An 18,958-nucleotide genomic window follows, 5' to 3' on the forward strand; every position below is an offset into this window, starting at 1 on the left:
ACACGCGCACAGAACCCATCGTCTCTGCACCAACGCTACCGTGCGACAAGTAGTAATCTGCCCCCTGCCCTCCCCCTCCCCCGTAGACCTGTACATCATCTTCCATAGCGAACGCCCGTTTCCATCTCCCACCTACCCACCCCTCCACACACACACACACCGCCTTCGTAGCTGCAGCGCCACCTCCTCCACCCCCCCCCCGCATATCAGAAGGATGAACGGGTGGTTGATTGTGTTGATCGTGATGGGGTGCCTTAGCACGCTCTACTTAGCCATTGGCATCGCCGTCCGCTACCACAGCGGTCTGCATCACTGCCCAGAGGTGCTGCCCAACTATCGCTTCTGGTGCAGCATCGTCAACGTTTTCTTGCGCGTGGTAACATGCGGTCGCTGTCGCGTTCCGCTTGACCGCAGCAACCGTGCAAGCGGCATCTTTGTGCTGCCAAGTCGCCCTGGCGCCGCGGCGTCCCCACGGAGGGTGCAGTTCGAGTTATTAGCCAGCGACGCCGATGACGACTACGACATCAATCGCGCCATGCAGCCGGCGGAGGTGGTGGTGAAGTACTGAAGGGATGCACGCACAAGGGCACACGGGCTTTATTCAATGTAGCGTGAAGGGAGGAAAGAAAGTGAACCAGAGGCCAAGACATGTAGCCAAAGAGAGAGAGTGAGTGTGTGTGAGGGGGTGTCGGTGGCGCGACCTGCGGGGTACCCATTTCTTTGCTCCCCCCCCCCCCACCGCTATGGCCGCTTTTCACTGAAGTCTCTCGCTGTGGTTTCGTTGCTGGTCGCATGGTGCTGCTTCGTTTTTTTTTCTCTTTGGTTTGCCGGCATAGGCGCATGCAGGTGTGCATATGCGGGCGGGAGGTTCAAAGAGAAATTGGGGCGAAAGGGGAGGCATCTGTCCCCGCCCCCCCCCGTCGGCATGGCCCGTCGGCCATCCCTTTCCTTTGTTGGTTGCTTGCTTCCATCGCCTCTGCCTTGACTATGTTCTTCCCTCTCCAAACACCTCTGTGTATGTGTGTGAAGGGGAGGGAAGGGAACGAGGGGGGGGGGTTAGGGATAAGGGTTGCCCATAATCCCCCACCCCACCGCACACCCTTAGAGCCACTCACCGCGGCCCAAGCACTCCATCCACATATCACCTTTCTCTCGCCGCCGCCGCCGCCGCCGCCGCCGCCGCCCCCCTCTCCTGTTGTGCCAGTGTCTTGGTCTTATTTCTGCGTGGCCACGTGGGTGCGATGCCTCCCTCCCTCTCTGGGGGGTGAGGGGGGCTCGTCCGATCCACAGCTGCTTTTCTTGCTTCGGTGCTTCTCCCCTCCCGCCACTGCTTCTGTGGCCTCTTCTCAACATCTGTTGTGTGCGGCAGAGGGGACGAAAAGGGGGGTGGTGGTGAGTGTCTGTGAGTGCATGGAGAGAGCGCGCCGCCGTGCACCACCTCGCCCCACCTCCCAGTCTCGTCGTCTCCCTGTCTATATATCTCTGCTAAGCTATCGATATACGTAGATCTATCTATATATGTACACACACGCAGGCATCGCTGTCTTATGGCTTGTCTGTGCCCCCTTCCACTCACACCATCCTGCCCGTCATGTGCGCACGTGCACACACACATGGACACATATTCGTGTGCACGAGGAGACGCACGGTGATGCCTGCAGAGACGGCAGCCAAGCCCGTCAGAACACGCCATGTGAGGTAAGGATGCGCGCATGCACGTGTGCACACGTGCGTGGAACAGAGTCCCTGTTTCACTCAGCGATAGACTCAAGCAAGGGTCACACAGGGAGCTGACGTGCGCTACGCCCGCGCTCTCTCACGATCTGCTACATGCTCTCTTGCGGGTGTCCTCCTCCTCCTCTCTCCGGTCCTACTTCACAAACACACACGGATACGGGTGTTGCATGATATTTTTTTCTTTGGGGGTTTCGACCACCGCGACAGCAGCGAAGGACTGAACTAGCATTGAGCTCGAGGGGCGTGCGAACTTGTGTACCCCCTCTTCCTCTTCCTCTTTCTCTTCCTCCCCTCCTCCCCCCCCCCGAACGACGCGACTGAATGCGTGAGCATCATCTGCATGTAGGCTGCACCTGGTGAGTGTTGTCTTTGGAGCAGACGCGTGTGCTGCCGTCACTGCTACTGTCGTTGACGTCCATCACCGCCGCATACCTACAGGCGCGCACATACCCCGCATCCATCACGTACCTTTCTACTTCCCCTTTTGCGTTGACTCCCTTTCTTCTTCTCAGTCTTCGATGCCACCCAAATCCGCGCGGAGAGGATCAGTGGCACACGCGCTGATGCAACCGGCGTTGGCGACGGAAGCCGCGCCATCCCCACCGCGCGCAGAGCCGCAGTCGCACAGCCGCCGCACGCGACAGGAATCGGCGCTGCTGTTCTGGTTGGAAGCCGCGTGCGCTGCACCAGTGTCACGCACCTCAACGAATGCCGACCGTGCCTCCGCATCCTCCAGCTCCACGACCGCCGCTGCGGCAACCCCCGTGGCCGCAACCAAGAGAGAACCCTCGGTGGACCTTGCCTCACGGCCACCTCCGGAGGAGCAGCGGGAGCAGCAGCAGCCGCACGGAGACGCATCAACACAGGAAACAGCCGCTCCGGAAGTGTCGGCCGCCGCCGGCGCGTCCGCGGCAGAGGCCTCCTCAACTTTTCTTGTGCAGACCGTGACGACGATACCGCCACCGCCACCAGGCGAGACACGAGAGGGTGACGGTGCGACTGGATCCAGAAAGACAGCGGATGCGCCTCCTACACCTGGCATCGAGCATCCGATACCGCCTCCTCACCTTTCCTGGGGCACGGGTCCGCGCCGTCTCGTGGTTGCCGACGCAGTGCCCCTCTTCGACTCCCTTCTCGCCGGCCATCTCGGTCCGGTCGCGGTGGATGTGCAGCTGCAGGGGCACACGCGCCTTTTGCAGCAGCCACAGCAGTTCGAGGCAGCGCTGCAGGCGTACGAGAGGCAAAGCGCCGGTGAGCTGCGGGAAGCTCTGAGCAGCGTGCAGCCATTCTTTCTCCTCTGCAACGCCGGAGGCGGGCCAGGCATGCGCGCGAATCATTCAGGTGTCTCGGGAGGTGGCATGGATGACGACGGCCACCCGAAAACGGCATTCGGTGCCGCGGTGCTGTCGACCTCCTCAGTGCTCTATACGATGCACCCCGCTAACAACTACCCTGTTCTGCCCCTCCTCGCCCAGCTGCTGCGAACGCCGCAGGTGACGAAGCTCCTCCTCCACAGTCGCCTGCTCTACCGCCTTCTCTTCCTGTTTCTGGGGACGGACCGAGTGGAGCTGAGCAGCGTCGTCGACCTGCCCACGTGGGCGGCGCTGGGGCAGCAGTCGCGGCCCTCCCTCGCCCTGCTCTTTCATCTGCCTATAGAGGGTGTCGGATGTTGGTCGGACATCGAAGCAGTGCTTCCATCAGAGGCGCGGCAGCTGCTCCACGAGGAGACGCAGTCGATGGCACAGCAGCAGCCACTCGCTACGACTCGGTCAGTGGGGAGTGAAAGTGAGTCCGAGCTCGACAGTGTGCAGGGGGCGAGCACGGACGGCAGCGACGGCGCCAGCGACAAGGAGGATGGCGGAGATGACGCGCGCCACGAAGGCGGCGACGCGCGAGCAGTGGGAGCAGACGGGGCGGCGGAGGACGAGCCGGCAGATGCGGTGCAGCTTCTTCAGCGCATTCGACCTTTGGCCGAGCAGCCCCTCGACGGCAACGACCGCCGTGCCAGCGACGCCGACTTTGGTTCAGCTACCCGAGCAGCCGGTGGGAAGCGCCGTCTCTTGCGTTCGCGCCAGCGGCATCGTCGTCGCCGGTACGACAGCGGCCCCTCTCTCTGCTCATCCTCTTGCGTGGACGCGCCTGCCCTCGCCGACGTCTATCACGGGCTGAAGACGGTAACACTGTTCTATGCACATGTGTTGTCAAGGCTGCTTGACGTAGTCGACCCGGGCGCGACCGGCGTGGCTGCACCTAGTGCTGGAATAGCCGCTCTGCCACTGGCAACCTCGCGCTTCGGTGGCGACGTCATACCGTCGCCCGTCTCGGCAGTACGGTACCGCTTCTCCCCGTCCGAGTTGTGTGCGCTGCGCACCTACGCGGATTTCCTCTGCGAGCTCATGGCGTACCACGGCGTCTTTGTGAACGACACAGTGGCGCACGGGATGCTGACCGCCTTGGACGTGCAAATGGCCGCCATCGAAGACGTGGGGCTGCGCGTCGCGGCAGCCGTTCTGGCGACCGCGGAGCCTGCTGCACCGTCCGCCACCACAGAGAAGGGTGAAGGCCGTAAGTGGAGCATGGAGTTGGTCCATCAGTGCTTGACTCGACTTACCGCCGCTGCAACGACGCCCGAGATGCCGCGAGCGGTGAACATCCACTACCTACGTCTTCTGGCTGCGCAGGCGAAGCAGAGCAGCTGTGCGCGGGCTGAACAGCTTCGACTGGGATGCCAGCTTGTGTGCGTGTGGATGGCGTACCTAGATCGGGCTGCGAATAGAAACAGGCTGCATGACATGTTCAGAAAAGTCGCAGATAAACTGCACGTGTGCGTGCTGGAGAAGCCGCGCGACGCAGCAGCGGAGAACGGCACTGCAGTGTCGGATGCGTCGACGGCACAGGTATCTCGGGTGTGCTACTCGATGCATCCAGATTGGGTCCTGCACAACACGTCGACTGGCCGCATCTTTTCATCGCTGCCAAACGTGCAGAACGTGCCGAAGCAACCGCCTCGCACGGCGTTCCCGATCCACACGCTTTCCGCCACGCCAAGCCGCAACAGCGGTGGCGATGAGTCTCTGCGCCACTACAGCTACGTCGACCCGCCCACGGAGGAAGATGTGGCTCGGTGGCTGGCGCTCGCGGAGGCGGCCCTGGTTGATCAGGCGTCGTCTGCACAGTTTCCTCTCTTCCCCGAGAACCCACAATGGACGCTGCGGCACCTCTACTGCGCCCCTCCTGGTTGTTTGCTTGCCTCCTTCGACTTCAACCAGCTGGAGCTGCGCCTGCTCGCCCACCTCAGCGGCGACGCTGCTCTGCAGGAGCACCTGTCTGCCAATGTAGATGTTCTGGCGCTCGTGACAGCCAGTGTTCTGCGCCTGCCATCCATCGACCACGTGCGCCCACAGCAGCGGCAAGCCGTGAAGGTGATTGTGTACGGCCTCCTGTACGGCATGGGGCCGGAGTCGATGGATGTGCGCATCAAGAAGATCAACGAGGAGTTTGCAACATCAGAACAGCAGCAGCATCACCGAGGAGGAGAAGCCTCTTCGCCCGGGCCGGCGCCGATGTCTGCACATGATCTTCTCAGGCGCTTCCACCATGTCTACCCGCGCATCGAGAGTTATCTTCGCGAGACTCGACAAGAAGCGCTGCGCTCCTTTGCGGTGGAGACGCTGTCCGGCCGCAAGTCCCTCATCGCCGAGAAGGACGCGAACCGTCGGCGGCAGCGAGCCATTGCGCAGGCCGTGCAAGGCGGCGCGGCTGACGTGCTGCACAGTGCCATGCGGGCCGTTCATCAGCAGCGTCACAGCTTTCTGCCTTACCTCCCTGCTGCGACGCTTGCACTGGTAATGAGCGTTCACGACGAGCTCGTCTATGCCGTTCCGCGGGCTGCGATCGAGGAGGTGGTGCGAGGAGTGCAGCGCGTCCTCGAGGACCAAGCGCGAGTGCTGCGGCTGGCCGTACCCCTGCCGGTGACTGTGCGGGTCGGGTACTCTTTTGGCGAACTGGCTGAGTTCCGCTCCACAGGGGGCTGACGCCTGTGGAGTCTGTGAAGCGGATAGAGGAGGAGCAGGGCAGGGCGGGGAGGGGCGCACCGCAACCGCTGTGCACGTACACTTGCACCGATCCGCATCAACGAATCGTGCGTACACGCATACCTATCTCCACCCGACTCCCACCCTCTTCCCCAGTGGGCGTCGGTCGTTCGAAGTGGCACACTCCTCACTTGGGTGCCCCTCTGTGTATGCATCCTGCCTCTGTACCTGTATGCGTAGGTGTGTGTGCGTGTGTGTGCATGGCACTGTGTGTCCACCCCACGCTACTTGTTCGTGGCCGTCTCTCCCGTGCTCCCTCTCCCCCGTAGATCGTATCTCTCTCCCCCTCTGTGTGTGTGTACGCGGAAGGAAGAGGCGGCGGACGCCTGTCGTTGCTGCGGAGGCGGGTCACCTGGACGGATCACGTCGTACCCCTCCCCACCCCCTTACACACGCCTCCCCAACGCTCTCTTCACGCGGCCTACTTGCACCTTTTCTTTCACGCCTCGCCTCTCCATCATGCCCATCTACTCTGATGATGCCCTCTGCTTGGTCGAAGGCCCGCGTACGCGTGCATGTGTCTCACCTGTGCTATGTCGTTTCACTACCTCGCCCCCCTCCTCCTCGTCCTCTCTCTGTGCCCGCCCGCACGCACGCACGCCCACGCAGCTGTTCTCCGCCCTTTCTTGTTTCCTGCTTCCCTTTTCACCGCATGTTCAGCCTTGGCAGCTTCGGCGGTGCCGCTGGCAGTAGTGCACCTCCCCTAATCGGTGCACCTGGCAGAGGTGGCGGTGTGCTGGGTACCCCCTCCAACGCCGCTTTCCACGCAGCCGGCGGGCCGGCGCTGATGAGCGGGGTCGGCAGCAGTGGCGCCAACACTGGTGTACTTCACGACCGCTTCAATGTTCACCCAGGAAGCTATTCGCCGTTCGGAGGAAGCAGTCAGGCGGTACCGCCGCCGGAGCTTGGCGGTGCAGTCGCTGTCAAGGTAGGTGATGGCAAGAGCAACACCTCCAGCCAGGACGGCAAGGCTAACGTGAGCGGCCCGCAACGCGGCGTGCTGCCCATGAGTGGGTCAGCTCTGCCGCTCTCCTCAATGCCCGTCTTCGGCGCCGGCGCGTCACTCCCTTCTAATTCGTCAGGCTCATCTCCCATGGTCGCTGCGCCTGCTACCACGATGATGCCGCTGCCGGTGTCGTTTGCCACGATGCCGTTGTCGGCGGTTCCGGTCTTTGCGGCGCCAGTCCTTGCATCGGCGCCACCGCAACCGTCGATGTCCATGTCGAGTGGCGGAGGCATCTTGGGTGGCGGCGGCAGCGGTGCGCAAAGCGGTGCCAAGGGCAGCGCAGACAGTCATCCCTCTCTGCCCGAACCTCACTCTTCACACCAGCGCAGCCAAGAGTCGCTGCCACCGCTGGGCTTCACCTCCGCCCTCTCCTCCACACCCGCACCAACAACATCGTTCGTGGATCGTAGCAGTGCCGGCGCTGGAATCGGCCCGCGGCCCTTTCCGGTTTTCCATGACCCTGCAAGTACGGCGCGCAACAGTGACAACAAGAGTCACACAAGTGGAAGCTTGTTGGCCACGGTTGCCCCAGTCCTGCCGTCCACAGCTCCACAGCGCACACCAGGCGCCAGCGACGCTAAAGAGTTCATCCTTGGCTCGGCCTTCGCAGCTGGCGCCACCACTGGCAAAGGCGGCAACACTGCCGGTGGCCCTCCGCCACTTTCGCCGACCTCTTCCGTTTTCGGCACGTCCGTGCCGAGTGTCAGCGCGCCCACAGCGCCCCTATCCAGCGGCGTTGCGACTCCACCTTTCCCCGCAGCGGCGGCGGGGCCTACTTCGGTCCCTTCTGCAGCGGTTCCGCCGTCGAGTGTCTTTGGCGTGTCCGTGTTCGGTAAGACTTCCGCTGCAGCGGTGACGGCACCGTCTGCTATCACACCAGCTGCGTCCCCTCCTCCGGCGCCGGCGAAGACTGCTGCGACCGGCGCGAACAGGAGCGGCAGCGTCTTCGGCGAGCTTCACAGCAGCTTTGGCGCGCCACTGCCAGCGACGGCGGCGCCGATCTTCTCCGCCTTTGGAGCGGCGTCGCCAGTAGCCTCGGGATCGACACTGTCTGCCACTCCGTTAAGGCAGCAAGCGGCACCGCGCGGCGGCAGCAACGTGCCCGCGAGCTTCCATGCAAGCCCGTTTTCCCCATCATCGCCCTCAGCCGGTGCGACGCCCAAACCGGCTACCACCACATCCATCTTTGGCTCTGCAGCCTCTGGATCAGGTTCTGGGGTTGGCAGTGGCTCAGTGTTTACGGCAGCAGCAGCCGCTCCTGTGCGGGCGCCCGCGTCTTCCTTTGGCGCTTCCGCTGCCCCTGGGAAAGTGCCGCCGCCAGCGCCATCCAAGCCATTTGGCAGCCGTGCAGATGGTGGTGGTGGTGATGCTGCTGCTAGGCGACGCCGAGGCCGCTCCATACCTCGGAGAGATGCCGCTGAAGGTGACGGTAGCGGCATTGGCGGTCCTGCTCGTCCCCACCCGAGTAGCCTCGCGGCGACCGCTTCGCCGCCGGCGCAAGGCTCCCGCTTTGAGATACCAGCACCGCCCCATGGACAACGCCGGCCGACGCCGTCAGCAACGCACACGCAGAAGCCGCCAACGGCCCTGTCGCAGCTGGACAAGCTCCCCATTCCACCACTGCCAGCAGATGAGAAGAAGCTGTGCATCGCCGCCCGTCTGTGCAAGTCGTTCCTCATGCAACTTGCCTCCGCGGCGGCGTTGGGGGGCCACGGTAGTGGCGCCGTGGGCTCTAGCAGGGAAGAGGACGTCGCCAAGACCCTCGAGCAAGCCTTTTTCGGCGTTGTCGGCATCGAGGGCGTGCACGGAAACTTCGGCAATACCGCTGGCGAGATGCTCGCCCTCTGGAACGGGCAGGTGAGGCCGATGATATCTGGCCGCGGCACCCAAAGCTCTGACGGCGGCGGCTCCGCCTTTCCGGGCGAGATGTGGATCGCGCTCTTCATCCTCGGTACGTACCTGAACACCATTCTGTCCACGTTGCAGCACAGCAAATCGGGCCGATGCGCGGCGTCCTCCTCGGCGTCCGCCTCCGTGACGGATTTGGCAGCCTACAAGGCAGGCCTGCGAGCCCACCCCACCGAGGCGCTCACCGACGCCTGCCACTACGCCAACGAGCTCAGCGAGCTGCTGCAGACGCTTTTCCAGCGCGGTGGCGAGGCCGATGCCCCGCCGTACAGTGTCATCCCGGTGGTGCTGCGGCGGGTGCGCAGCGTCTTTGATGAGGCGAACGCGCGCGGCGTCGCAACGGTGCAGTCGAACCTGAACACGGTCACGTCGAAACTGTTTGCTGTTCTCAACAGGCGCGTAAAGACGTCGGCGGTGCAGCCGCTTGGCTCGCCTGGCGAGGCGCCACGTTGGCTGCTGACGTACGACGGCAAGGAAAAGGAGAGTCTCCTGCACAGCTTTGCCTATCTCATCATCGAGATGATCGCCGCAGATGCCCCGACGAACGACGACGTAGAGCTCTTCATCTCGGCGTTTCACGAGTGCTTCCCATCAGCGCTGGCGGAGCGTTGCATGCTGTACTACCGGCGCGCCTGCGCACTCCTCCGGCAGCCGCTCCGCATGTCGCTCGTCGAGGAGGCGGCTGAGCTGTTGGTAAAGGCGACTGTCGTGTACCCACCCAACGCCCCACTGAACAACAGGCGTGTGTTGCTGGTGAAGTTGCTGGCAGCGGAGCTGGCGCTGGGGCGGCTGCCGCCGGACGAAGATTGGCTCGCCCTCGACGTTCCGCCGTTCATCGATGTTGTGAATGCGCTCAAGACGTCGCGTCTGGACCTCCTCGACGCGGCGCTCTCGATGCATGGGCCATTCTTTGTGGAAATTGGCGTGCACAACGTCCTGTGTCTGGCGCGCCAGCGACTTGCACTCCTGATGGTGGTGAAGTTCTACCTGACTCACGGGTGCGAGAGTCGTCTAAGCGTGTCGGAGATGGTGCGGTACCACCGCCTCCCCTACTCGGCGGTGGATGCGGGGGTCGTGTGGCTGCTGCCGCTGCTCGTAGAGAAGCAGATAAACGGTGTGCTGGACCACGACTACCTGATTCTAAGCGCCAAGACGCCGTTCGACGCCTACCCGCTCAAGACGCTCGCCGACGCTGCGGCCGCCGCATGACATCCACCACGGAGTTGGGGGAGGGCGGGTGATGGCGTGCGACAAGCGCCCCTTGGGGTCTCTGTGGAGGTGGTAATAGGGCTTGGCATTATGCGAGGAAAGGCCTCAAGAGAGTGTGGAAAAGCGGCGGGAGTGACTCCGATGTGCATGTCTGTGCCGGTGCGGGTGTGCACAAATTCATTCGCGCCTGTCTTTCTCTCTGTGCTTTGGGCTGCGTCAGTTGGCGATGGTAGTGGTGGCGGTGGTGCATTCCCGCCCGCGCCCCCCCCCCCTCCCTCCCCTCCTGCCCTCTGTGCGAGGGAGAGAACAGTGGGGTGGGGAGGGCAAGGATTGTCAGACAAGTGGCCGGTGCTCTCGGAGAGCACACCATACTCGAAAAACAACAAAGGAACGTGTGTATGCGTCCGCTGAGCATCTTTCATGTCCGCTCCAGCTGCAGACGCGTCTCGCGGAATAGGTCAGGAAGGACGATGGCGGTGAAGGAATGGAAAGTAAGATGGAGGGTGGAGGACGACGAAGCGCAGTCGTGTCGTCTGGCCTCACCGTGACGGCGCCACAGACGCAAGCAGCTACGGTTTTCGCAACCCGTTCTCGTGCCCGTTCGCTCGTACCCTCCTCGCCGTGGCCCTCTGTGTGTGTGTGGGTGTGTGTGTGTGTATCCTTCCCCCTCTTGTCCCCCTCTCTCTCCTCATCACGACATGCGCCAACCTTCCGGTGGCACCAATCCATGCATACATGCGTGCACGTGGGCATGCGTGCAAGAGCGGCCTTCGAACGCTCAAAGGACAAGGGTGGAGGGATCGGTCGCCGAGCACGCGCGAAGGCCTCATCGACGGAGACGCCGCCGACGACGTGTCAGCGACATCATACAAGTGCATACATCGAAATAGAACGGCTAGAGAGAGTCACACACGCACATACGTCTGACGCTACCCCCGCCTCCTTCAACTCCCATCCTGCCCACGCCCACCCCCCTCCCTCCCTCCCTGAAAGGGCATTGATGAAGCTTGTAGGATGCAGTCAGACCTTGGCACCATTCACGTCACGAACTTCCACGGCAGCGGCGCGCTGTCTGGTGACGGCTACAATGCCAGTGGCAGCGTGGATGGCGACAGCGAGGCGGGCACGGACATCCGCCTCCTCGCCAAGGAGTTCGTGACTCAGTTTCGCATCCATCACGAGTTTCTGTACATGGACATGCTGCGGAGCAACTTGTCGGCTGGGCTGCACTACGTGGAGTTCCAGATGCTGCACCTCCAGCAGTTCAGCGGCGTGCTCTTTGGAGCAGTGCAGCACAACCCCACCCGCGCACTGCCGCTGATGGAGCACGCCGTGTGGGAGCTGGCGCAGGAGCGCAAGCTGTTCCCTGCCTACAGTCGCGGGACGACGATTCAGGTGCAGCTCTTCTGGGGCGTGCCACCGATGGCACTGCGCAACCTCGCCCAGGCCGCCGTGGCGCAGCTGGTGAGCGTGAGCGGCATTGTCGTCAAGTCCAGCTCCACACATGCTCGCTGTGTCCGGGCGGCTATCCAATGTACGAGCTGTCGAAGCAAGGCCTACATCAACGGCGGGCGGTCGATCGATCTGCCTCCGCAGTGCATGGAAAACAGCGGCCGCGGTGGGGCCGGTGGTGGCGGAGGTACGTCCTCCGGCAAGTGCCGGCCGAACCCCTACGTGCTTCTCCCAATGGAGTGCGAGTACGAGGACCAGCAGATCGTCAAGCTGCAGGAGCTTCCCGAAGACGTGCCGACCGGTGAACTGCCGCGACACCTGACGGTGGTGGTGGATCGCTACTTAGTTGACCGCATCAGCCCTGGCTCCCGCGTCCAGATCGTCGGCGTCGTCTCGGTTCAGGAGAAGCGTGGTGGCTTCGACAACGCACGTGGCGGAGGCCGTGGTCGCGCGGCGCCTGGCTTGCGTGCGCAGTACCTGCGCTGTGTCGGTCTCATGTTCCGCACTACGCAGGATGCCAGCTGCGCAGTGGTGAGCGTGAACCAGAACTTCTCCTCTCGTGTGCGATCTCGCTCAACCATGACGTGGCAGCCGGAGGAGGAGGCATCCTTCAAGGCCTTCGCGAAGCAGGGGGACGTGTTCCAGAAGCTCTCTGCCAGCATCGACCCCGCCATCTTTGGGCTGGAGGATCAGAAGAAGGCAATTGTGTGCCTCCTGTTCGGCGGCACGCGCAAGCGCATCGGCAGCAACTTCCTGCGCGGCGACATGAACGTCCTCTTCATTGGTGACCCGTCGACGGCCAAGTCGCAGCTGCTGAAGTTTGTAGAGAAGGTGGCCCCGATCGGCATCTACACCTCTGGCAAGGGCAGCAGTGCCGCCGGCCTCACCGCGTCCGTCATCTCGAACGGAAACGGCGACTTTGTTCTCGAGGCGGGGTCGATGGTGCTGGCCGACGGCGGCGTCGTGTGCATTGACGAGTTCGACAAGATGCGAGAACAGGATCAAGTGGCCATCCACGAGGCGATGGAGCAGCAGACCATCTCCATCGCCAAGGCGAATATGACGACAATGCTAAACAGCCGCACGTCGGTGCTGGCGGCTGCGAACCCGACGCTCGGTAGCTACGACCCTCTGCGCTCCAACGAGGACCAGATGGACTTCCAGAGCTCCATCCTGTCCCGCTTTGACCTCATTTTTAAGGTGATTGATCCCCGCAACCCCGAGACGGATCAGCGGCTGGCTCACCACGTCATCTCGCTCCACAAGAGCGCCAACGGCAGCGGCGGGCGACGCGGCGGTGGTCGTGCGGGTGCGTCCGCCTCCGCTGGTAGCGGTGCGGCGGGTTCTGCGGCGCAGAGTAACCATGGCGAAGTGGTGGAGCGCTGCTTCGTTACCAAGTACATCTCCTACGCCCGCGCCACCTGCCGCCCGGTCATCTCAGAGGAGGCGATGAAGGTGCTACTCGACTTCTACGTTCAGGTGCGCCGAGACGCACATCAGCAAACCCTCGCGACGATTGGCGGCATGAGCAGCGGCAACGGCAGCGCGGCAGGCGGTGGTGGCTCGAGCAGCAACAAGACGCCTATCATCCAGATCACAGCCCGGCAGCTGGAGAGCCTCGTGCGCATTACAGAGTCGATGGCCCGGATGCGGCTTGACGTGCTCGCCAGCCGCAGCGACGCCGAAGAGGCCATCAAGCTCTTTAAAATCGCCACCGTCGACGCCATCAAGAGCGGTGTGGCGGATCAAATCCTGACGGAGGCACAGAGTGAGCTTGTCCTGCGCGTGGAGGAGGCGCTGCGCCGCCGCGTTGCGCTCGGGGCCACGGTCGAGCACCACCGCCTCCTGTCGGAGCTCGCACGCATGGGTTTCGACGCCAAACTCGTGGAGCGTGCCTTGTACGCGATGGTGAAGCGGGAGGAGCTGGAGTGGCGCAAGCAGCGCACTCTGCTGCACCGTGTGAGATGACGACGATGCAAGAGGGCTCGCAGCTGCATGTGTGGACGGCGGCACCCGCGTGTGTCTCTGCCCACCGCTTTGTTTGGTGTTTTACCCCCCCCCTTCATAGACTCTTGAGGCGCCGGTCCTCGCACAAACACCCCAACGCTGAAGTGGCTTGAATCGTCTTCTCCCCTCGCACCGTCGCCGTTGCCGTGGCCCGCGCTCGCCACCGCCGGCCCCCCCCCTCCCGCTCGTCCCCTCCCCCTTGTCTCCCCAATGCTTATCAGCATCGCCGTCCATGACCCGCCTTCGTTTTCCTCACTGCACGCTCCCTCTTCCACCCCACCCCAAAGTCATCCTCTCGTTGCGCACAACGCACACGTGCGTGTCTGCTGTGTTCGACGCGCCGGAGGCGGAGTGTCCGCAGACGTTGACGGCTGCCTCATCGGCAGCGCACGCTTCATCACACAGGGCCGCAGCGGCCTCGACAGCTGGCTGTATCAGCGGCTGAAACCCGATGGCCACGAGCGCCAAGGCCGAGCCGCCCATGAAGAAGCCCCGGGTCCACGCAGACAAGAGCGCAGCGGCACCGTGTAACTCGGAGGCAGCGACCAGGGCAGCGGCCGCGGTCGACTTCGATGCTGTTCCCACAAGCAATACACTTCTGAGTGCGCGGCTCCAACGGGAACTGAGATCCTTATGGAGTGCGAGTGGTTCTGCCACGGCGGCGCCTTCCGGCACCAGCGGGCCGTCGATGGATCACGGCGCACCGCCCAAGCCTGCTGATGTGGCCTCCGTTGTGCCGTCCTTCAAGGTCGGCACGCTCGAGATGTACCGCCGCTTCCCGGAGGCCTACGATCTGCTCATGACCCACCACAACTGCACTGCCGTGCGCGACACACTGCTGAAGGACGTGCTGGACCGCATTGCTCGCACGGCAGGTGTAGAAGCCGTACCAGCGGATGCCGCCGCGGACGCTGCGGGGCAGCGCACGCAGCCGTGGGTGCGCGTGGCAGACTTTGGGTGCGGTACGGGACGCATCGAAAGCATGGTGGCGCAGCACCCCGCCGTTCAGGCGATCTACGCGTACGACAGCGAGGTGTCGATGCTGCGGCGCTGTCTGGTAAACACCGTGCGGAGCGCTGCTCAGTCCGGGCACTACCGCTCCGTGAGTCTGCTTCCCGTGGCCGCGTCGGCAGAGAAGAGGAGTGAAATAAACGATGCCAGCTTCCCCTCGCACGCGCTGCCGTCACCGCCTGGGGTGTTATGCGGTGGGGACGAGAGCGAGGCGACGACATCGACAACAGTCGCATCGTTACAGTTGTGCGTCCGCCCTGTACCGTTCCAGGCGATTCAGGCAGGCTTTCTCACGCAGACACGACACCCCCGCTGCTCCCTCGTTGTGTGCGCGTGGTCTCTCTCCTACGTTATGCGAATGGAGTGGGGCAAAGACCACTGGCACGCCGCCATAGACACGGTTGTGCAGTCGCTGCTGAACCTGCTCGACAACACGCGCTCGGATGCGGCGGTGGTCATACTAGAGACGCTGGGGAACGGCTCTGCGGAGCCGACACGGCAGAGCACGTACACGCAGCGACTGGAGGAGTATTTCGGGTTCAAGCGGACGTGGGTGCGCACGGACTACGAGTTCAAGAGTAAGGCCGACGCGGAACGCATGGTGCGCTTCTTCTTTGGCGAAAAGATGCTGGCGAAGCTCGCCTCAGACAACGTTCGTAGTGGAGGAGAGCGTGGCGCCGCTGACGGCACGGAGAGGGGTGGCGGTTGTCGCCTCATGGAGTGCACGGGCATTTGGACCTACTGGAAGGCGCGAGAGTCGCCAACGGAGCCCCTCAGGGAGTCACGGGAACTCTCTCGCTCATGACTTGGCACACACAGACACAGGCACACACGTGTCGCATCTCTCCCCTGCCCTGCTGCATGAGCGTTTTCGAGTAACGCGTCTCTGGAGCACGCGCTAGCAACCGTTGGCACTCGCGACAGCCACACCTCGATGCGCACTACACTCCACCATCACCACCCACAGCCGCCTAACCCGCTCCCTACCCCCTCTTCACAAACTTCGTGCAGCGCAGGCGCGCCATTTTCTGGTTCGCTCACGTTGGTGGAACGTGTGTCTGCACCTCGTTCCCGCGAAAGTGCCGATGATGGAGAAGAGGAATGGCGGGCATCGACATCCATGCTCGATGTCCGCCTCGGCAGCAGCAGATGCAAGCTCGACTCACCAAGCACAGTCCCGCGCTGTGCGTCGGATTGGACGGATCATCACATGGTCCCCTGCCCCCCCCCTCCCCTACTTCCCCGCCTCTCTCTCTCCCACCCTGCTTCCCCTCGTCGTTGTTCGCCGTCGCCACGCTGTGTGCTCCGCACGTTGCTTCACACACGCCCAGAGCCGTGAACGGAGGGGCGCCGAAAAGCAGCGGGGCATCTCAGTCGACGTCAAGTTGCCAAGTCCTCCTCTTCCTCCCTCTTGCCTACACAGGCCCCCAGCCACCAACCTCGCCTCAGGATGAAGCTCCTGCACTCCAAGTCGACCGCGGAGCCGATCCTCGCCGCCACGGCGTGTCCGTGCGCGAACCTCTTTGGCCTCGTCACGCAGAGCTCCGTCGCGGTCTATCGCTCCACTACGCTCACCACAGTCTTCAACTTCTCCCTGAAGCCCTTCCAGTCCGTGCTAAAGGGCAATGGTGCTGATGGGAGGAGACGCAACGGCAACTCCGTCTGCTGCTGCTGGTCGCCATCGGGGCGCCTGTTCACCCTTGCACTGCCATCGGGCCTGCTGCTCGTGCTGGATGTCGAGGGCGGCGCCTTGGTGCGCTTCCTCACTCCTGGTGACACGGCCCCTGGAAGCGGCAACGGCGCTGTCGGCTCCAGTTCGGCCCCCGCCTTGGCAAGTGTGCCGCGAGTCCCCACAACGCTCCCGCCTGGCCGCCCTGTGCTCGCCATGGGCTGGTGTGCGGTGCACTCACTCTCCTCCAGACACGTTAACGCCATGCATGTGGACATGCAGACACGGTGCCTGCCGGTCCGCACCGGCGTGACGGCTGCGTTGCTGGACGAGGTTGCTCAAGGATCCCCCCTTTCTCTCCTCGGCGCGGGAGACGCTGCCCATCTGCTCTCCTCAAGTGCAGTGATGAGCGGCGGATACCCTGCCGATGCGAGAAGCGGCAGCAGATCCGTATCGCTGCTCATGGTTCTTGGCTGCGACGGTGTTCTTCGTTGCCTGATCGGCGGTCTCTACGAGGTGCAACGTCTAGCGCTGTCGCTGCCGCTGGGTTTCCCTTCCTCGCCTGACAGCGGGTTCAGCGGCCGCGTGGCCGCCTGGGAGGACGTCGTCGTCGAAGACATGCAAGTGCGTCAGTGCACTATGCCTAGTGGGGCTTTGGGTGGCAGACAGACACGCGCACAGGGAAGAAATGGGCCACTGGACTGGGTGTGTTTTGGCGAGTCGGCCGCGGACGGCGTCCGTCCAGCCGTGGCGCAGCAGCACCGCCTGTACCTGATCGCTAAGGGTGCGTCATCGACTGGCGCCGCAGCACAGTCGCTATGGGAGGTGGACTTACACGACAACCTCTCCGCCCTGGCCGCCCCACATTGGCTCGCGTTGTGCTACGTGCGCGAGTACACCCGAATCACGCGCGAGATGTACGAGAAGGTCGCTCACGAGTGGCATACAGTGCTGCGGGGGCGTCTCTGGGCACACCTTGGCCTCCCTGCTGTCGCCCCGCTTCTCTCCTCCGCCGTCCTGGCGCAACTCACGGAGCCGGACCCCTTGGCACTCTATAAGTACGCGAAGCAGCAGCTCATGCGCACCGCCGTGACGGAGGATCTCGAGGTGATGGCTGCGGCACTGCAGCGCGCGGTTTACGAAATCACGCATGTGTGCTACCGGTGTTGCGAGGTCGCCATGGCGTACGCCGCGCACCTCCGCGAGCCAGACACGGTGACGCAGCACCTCGGCGCGCTGCGGCGGCTTTGCGAGTCTTTTCTGCGACGCGTCACGAGGGAGGCGGAGGGTGCGCGGGACGTGGCGCTGTGGGTGCTGCAGCAGTCGCGCCACTGGGAACGCGGCTCCCGCTTCGCCATGGGTGCGGCAGATGAGCGGGCACTGACGGAGGCGGAAGAGGATGAGCAGGAGAGACCGTCCGCGGTGTCGTCGCCGTCCGCTGCAGCGACGGCAGCGGCTGACATGGCCCGCCCACCGTCGTCGCGACAGTCACCGTCCGTGGTGGACGAAGTCCCGCTTAGCGCGACACGCCAGCCGGCTTTATTGAGCTACCTTTCGTCCATTGCTACGCAAGAGGCCAATGCGGATGGCGATCCAGTGATTCACCTCTGCGCGCAGCTCGCCGCCCACGCGCAGGACTGCACGCCGTTGCCGGCGTCGTTCATGGCTTCTCTTCCCGTCCGCGTTGTGTTGTCGGGTGCACAAGATACTGGCGCCGCCTCCGCGTCAGCAGCGTCGCAGCTCCTGTGCTGTGTAGTGGAAGGGGTCGAGGAGGGAGAGCAAGGAAGCTGCCTTGACGAGGATGGCAAGGAGATGAGCGCTACTGCTGCCTCCAGCAACGGCTGCTGCCCGCTGTACGAGGCGGGTCTGGAAGACGTCGCATTCGGTGAACGCAATCGTGACGTGGCACGCGACGAGTGCGGCTGCGCGCTCATCACGGAAGGGGCCCACGTACACGTGCTGCGCTCCGCTGCCGCCGCGACCAATACGATCCAGGCTCTACAGATCGGCACATACAAGCTGGTGGTGCGCCGCGACGGTGATGCTGGAGAAGACGCCGCCGCCTCACCCGCAGCTTCTGGTTCTGTGCTAGAGGCATCCCTTACGACAGACGTGGACGTGAGTCTCATCACATCTCGCCTCAAGGCGGAGCTAGCAGGCAAGCACGGCTGTGCGGCACCGTGTGTCTATGGTGCCACATGGTACGGCTACCTTGAAGAGGATCGACACGTTGTGGTCTGTCAGCCAAGCACCGTCACTGCCGCCCGCTCTGCCGAATCTGATGCCTGGTGCAGGTCGGCTGCGCCGGCGACCTTCTTTGTCGCTACCGTCGACGGCAGTGGCCGGCTGTTGATGGTTGATGAGGAAGAGCACGACGGCGACAACGAAGATGGCGGCGATGCGGCGGACTCTTCAGCGGCCGCAGCGTCGTCGGCGCGGGCGGCGCTGTGTGAGGTAGCCGGGATGGAGGGCGTGCCGCTGCGCGTGAGCATGAGCCGTGCCCGCAGCTTCTGCGTCGTCGTCGGTGTCACCAAGTACGTTGTCCTCTCCCTCTACGATGACGACTACTGAGGAACGAGCGGGAGGGAGAGGCGCGCCAGACCCTGTTCGCGTCCCCGTCGCTCTGCGCATCCCGCTGCGGGGCTCCCTCGCATCACGCCGGCAAACATGCAAGCACAAACCCCGCACATAGACGTGCCTCCAAAAGCGCTGTCATTACGCATGTGGAGGCGGAGGACCTCATCAAGCTCATCCTAGACTACATGCGCGCTACATACTCAGCAGAAGGCAAGAGCCCACGAGGAGGAAGGGGGCGAGGGACCCCCCACCACCACCATAAAAGGACATGGTTGCTCCCATACCCTC

General features: G+C 63.5%; 6 protein-coding genes across 6 annotated transcripts; all 6 read left to right on the top strand.

Annotated features, from left to right (window-relative positions):
* Window positions 1-214: 214 nt before the first annotated feature.
* LMXM_24_0880 (hypothetical predicted transmembrane protein) lies at window positions 215-568 on the top strand (the record flags this gene model as incomplete). Its single annotated transcript, XM_003875852.1, has 1 exon — window positions 215-568. One exon carries the CDS (start codon window positions 215-217, stop codon window positions 566-568), a length of 354 nt encoding a protein of 117 aa, XP_003875901.1.
* Window positions 569-2,255: 1,687 nt separating this feature from the next.
* LMXM_24_0890 (DNA polymerase theta (polymerase domain only),putative) lies at window positions 2,256-5,771 on the top strand (the record flags this gene model as incomplete). Its single annotated transcript, XM_003875853.1, has 1 exon — window positions 2,256-5,771. The coding sequence occupies one exon, from the start codon at window positions 2,256-2,258 to the stop codon at window positions 5,769-5,771; it is 3,516 nt and encodes a 1,171-aa protein (XP_003875902.1).
* A 232-nt stretch (window positions 5,772-6,003) lies between these two features.
* Window positions 6,004-9,954, top strand: LMXM_24_0900 (conserved hypothetical protein; the record flags this gene model as incomplete). Its single annotated transcript, XM_003875854.1, has 1 exon — window positions 6,004-9,954. The coding sequence occupies one exon, from the start codon at window positions 6,004-6,006 to the stop codon at window positions 9,952-9,954; it is 3,951 nt and encodes a 1,316-aa protein (XP_003875903.1).
* A 1,014-nt stretch (window positions 9,955-10,968) lies between these two features.
* Window positions 10,969-13,374, top strand: LMXM_24_0910 (minchromosome maintenance (MCM) complex subunit,putative; the record flags this gene model as incomplete). Its single annotated transcript, XM_003875855.1, has 1 exon — window positions 10,969-13,374. The coding sequence occupies one exon, from the start codon at window positions 10,969-10,971 to the stop codon at window positions 13,372-13,374; it is 2,406 nt and encodes an 801-aa protein (XP_003875904.1).
* Window positions 13,375-13,864: 490 nt separating this feature from the next.
* On the top strand, window positions 13,865-15,229 carry LMXM_24_0920 (conserved hypothetical protein; the record flags this gene model as incomplete). Its single annotated transcript, XM_003875856.1, has 1 exon — window positions 13,865-15,229. One exon carries the CDS (start codon window positions 13,865-13,867, stop codon window positions 15,227-15,229), a length of 1,365 nt encoding a protein of 454 aa, XP_003875905.1.
* A 645-nt stretch (window positions 15,230-15,874) lies between these two features.
* On the top strand, window positions 15,875-18,664 carry LMXM_24_0930 (conserved hypothetical protein; the record flags this gene model as incomplete). The annotated part of the gene is made up of 1 exon (XM_003875857.1): window positions 15,875-18,664. One exon carries the CDS (start codon window positions 15,875-15,877, stop codon window positions 18,662-18,664), a length of 2,790 nt encoding a protein of 929 aa, XP_003875906.1.
* Window positions 18,665-18,958: the final 294 nt, after the last annotated feature.

The sequence above is a fragment of the Leishmania mexicana genome, chromosome 24 (genome assembly GCF_000234665.1).
Source record: "Leishmania mexicana MHOM/GT/2001/U1103 complete genome, chromosome 24".
NCBI classification, from domain to species: domain Eukaryota; phylum Euglenozoa; class Kinetoplastea; order Trypanosomatida; family Trypanosomatidae; genus Leishmania; species Leishmania mexicana.